This window comes from Plectropomus leopardus, unplaced genomic scaffold, assembly GCF_008729295.1.
Source record: "Plectropomus leopardus isolate mb unplaced genomic scaffold, YSFRI_Pleo_2.0 unplaced_scaffold22367, whole genome shotgun sequence".
Taxonomy (NCBI): Eukaryota; Metazoa; Chordata; class Actinopteri; order Perciformes; family Serranidae; genus Plectropomus; species Plectropomus leopardus.
The window spans coordinates 250-3901 of NW_024624234.1; the positions used below are offsets into that span (position 1 = coordinate 250).

At 40.7% G+C, this 3652-nt stretch overlaps 1 protein-coding gene across 1 annotated transcript; it reads right to left on the bottom strand.

The window, feature by feature from the left end:
• Positions 1 to 399: 399 nt before the first annotated feature.
• LOC121965923 (myomegalin-like) lies at positions 400 to 1965 on the bottom strand (the record flags this gene model as incomplete). The annotated part of the gene is made up of 3 exons (XM_042516030.1): positions 400 to 502; positions 1541 to 1701; positions 1842 to 1965. Coding segments are annotated over 3 exons (388 nt in total), but the record flags the coding sequence as incomplete, so codon positions are not given.
• Positions 1966 to 3652: the final 1687 nt, after the last annotated feature.

Below are 3652 nucleotides of genomic sequence, written 5' to 3' on the forward strand. Positions count from 1 at the left end.
CCACAACATGCACATGTTTTTATCTTCATGGAGGTGTGCAGCTCGTCTGCTCTGCCAAAGTTCCACTGACCCACATGTGGATATAAAAACAGTTATGATATCTCAGTCAGCCTGTCTGTCTGGGGTTAGAGCCAAAACACAAAGATAGAAGATAGAAGAGAAGGGAGGAGGGGAACCTGATGAGGAATTTAGCCCAAGAACTGTCTCACCTGACTGGGTAACATTTAGAGCCTGGATTTAAGCTCTTAGCAAGAGCTTTTTAGACTTTAATCTGAAGTGCAGTACTCAGACTTTTACCAGTCCAGTTGTTATTAGAATGCAGTTTGATGTGTGAACACGTGTTTAAGCATATGTGTATGTATGGATTTTTTCAAGGAGGTGTTGACGGGGCAAAAATACCTCTTTCTTCTTGAGAGGAGAGGAAAGATTGTGAACTTTGACCTCAAGCTCCTCGACCTGGAGACCCAGAGAATGTTTCTGCTGAGTCAACTCCTCGATCACCCTGACCGAGACAGAGAGAGAGAAACAGAAACTCAGGTTAAAACTGTTAGCTGCAGTGAAGTCTATACTAGATGTGACCCAGAGCAGTATTAGGGTCAGTTACAGTATGTAGGTCGGAGCTCCGGCTCTTTGTTCAAGCCCAAAGGCCGTTTTTGACAAGGTCAGCCGATACCACTGTCAGCAGCTATATTATCAGTGTCGACAGTGCTGTGAATAGCATTGATATCAACAGTGAGCAGCAGACACATACCAGAACCATAGAAAACAACTGCAACTTATGATGAATTTCTTATTTTCTGATCAATCCATAAATATTGTATCGTCTATAAAGTGCGCACGGCCTCCTGGTTGTGTGCCTCTATGCACCTGTCAAGTTGCAGTTACACTTTACCTCCATGTTTGTGAAAACACACATCTTCCTGCATAAAAGATCTCAACAGTCAGCACAGTTTCTGTCCTTTTCAACATCACTAAGTCATGATGTTCATGAAGTCAGTAATGGCCAGAAAAGTGTTTCTGCAGAACATTACGATGCAACCCTGAAGTTGACCTTTGATCTTTTGGATATAAAATGTCAGAACCTTATCATTATATCCTATTTGACATTTGTTTGAAATGTTGTCATAATTAGCATATTAATTCTTGAGTTAGGGCTAAAAACATGTTTTGTGATCTTGACCTTTGACCTTCTTGAGGAATCACATCACAAGAATGAGATGGAGCAGTCCATTATATGTCTAGATAGATGTTTGTGTCAAACTGAAATCATTCCCTCAAGGTGTTCTTGATTTATTGGGTTCACAAGAATAAGACAGGCAAGGTCATGGTGACCTTGACCTTTGACAACCAAAATGTAATAAGTTCATTATTGAGTCTAAGTGAATGTTTTTGCCAAATTTTAAGAAATTCCCTATAGGAGTTATCACGTTTGCAAGAATGGGACGGACAACTCAAAAACCTCTGGCTAATCTTGATGCGGAGGTACAAAAAGCTGGGACTAACTACTGTGTGAATGTTTTGTATACAATGTGAAAATCACCTGTCTTTGTCATCCAGGGCCCGCTGGGTGAGCAGTCCACCCAAGCCTCCACTCTCCTCCATCCTCTCCACCATCTCTCTCTCCAGAGCCAGGCAGCGCTGAGTCTCTGAGTCCGCCAGCGAGGCCATCCGCTCAGCCTCGCCTCGCGCCAGCTCGGCCTCCTGAACACGACACACACAGGAGAAGGAAAAATATCCAGTGTGTCAGGGATCTTGTGGATTACTTTGTTTCAAGGATAATTCCAATTTGTTCTTAGTACTAAATGAATCCTGCATGTGAGTGTGTTCTTGTGTGTCTGTACCTCTTGTAGCAGCTGAACTTTGGTTTCGAGGATCTCCTGCATGTGGATGATCTCCTCCTGTCGCTCCGCCAGGCGACGCTGCAGCTCTGCTTCATTCTGATTGGACAGGCTCTCTGCTGTTGACCTATGGGATCGTAGATTAAGATAAAAAGTATTCAATAAGGCAGTCATACTCAAATTCAGGCCTGCGGGCCAAATCTGGCCTCCGATAGGGTGCCAAGAGGCCCCCCAGCTATTTTCTGATTCACAATAACAATGAAGTGATTTACACTGGGAATAGTTTTTGAAGGTTTACTCTACACAAGGTGCCAGAGTGCACAAAACAGCATCAAAATGGAGCTTGTTTATCAAAAAAGTACCAGTAGACAGAGGTCCTAGCTAAACCACTAATGTCATAAACTCCTAGAAATGCCCTGAAATCCAAGAAATGTCCGTAAATTCTGCAAAAATCCTAAAATCCTGGAAACATCTTAAAAACCTAGGAATGTCCTTAATTCCTAAAACTGTTCTAAAATCCTAGAAACATCCTAAAAACCAAAAAACCTCCTAAAATCCAACAAACGTCCTAAAATCCTAGAAATGTCCAAAAATCCTAGAAACATCCTTCAATCCTAGAAATGTCCTAAAATCCTATAAATGTCCTAAAAATCCTAGAAATGCCCTCAAAATCCTAAAAACATGAATGAGGCTGCTGCAACTGCCCCCCTGTGATTTTGCAAAAGTGGCCCCTAGGAAAGCAAGTTGAGAGTCCCTGCTATAAGGGAAGCTGCAAAATTAAATGTCTCCTTTAAGGACATAATGTCTTGTTTTGAAACATTAGAACATTTTGATGAGAGGATGTCTTTAATAGTCATAAGACGTCTGAACATATATGTTTTGAAATCTTTCATTTTGAAGCTATTGAAGATGTCTCCTTGGTTGAGACCCTGAAATCAATGAATAATAAATGTATCTAAGAAAAACAGCTCGCCTTAGAAGCAGATGGATTCATTTCATTGGCTTCTTTTCCCTCGTTGACAACAAACACTCATGATTTATTCATGCCATGTCAAATAGATCTGGGTATCATTAACAGGAGTCCTTCCCCAAAGACTCACAAGGTTATATGAATTCTGCCTCCAGAAAATCTGATACTTCTTCTGATATATCAGTACATGCAAGTCATCAGAGGAAATATGAGTTTTAGACGATGCTATTCTTGAATCAGTGCTTGGTTTTTATCACTGAGCCGCTCTGTAACAGTAGAACATAAGACGTGCTTTAAATATTACAGATCTGTAACACAAGTCAGGAACCTGGCATCAATAATGAGCCTGTTTTTCTGTGTTTTGCTGATAATGCAGAATTTAGAACTCATTTCCCAGAAAATGCCTCCTCTTTGTCTTGACTGTAAACCAACTTAAACAAGCCAAAAAACTCAGACAGCGCCTGTGCAATGTTTTAATTCCATCTAAAGTCACACTGTGATAGACAGTCCTGCAAACAGCAAATGAGGCCGTGATTTTTGAAGAATAAATCCTGTTTGAGGACAGTCAGGCTTTGTTTCAGGATGAATGGTGCAAAATATCAGACTGGCCGCTGAGTTACAACCATTCATCATGTTGCTGTAGCTGATATGCTATTTTATTATATTTGGCAGTATCGCTCAGTGTGGAAAAGTGCATTTGTCATCAGAATAATGTTGCAGCTCCACAATATGCTTCTGTCAAATCAGCTTCATGAACAAGAATCAGGACATTAATTCAAGATCCTACGTAAAACACTCTGAAATGAACTGTCCTGTTTGGAAAATGCCATACTGTACATTTATT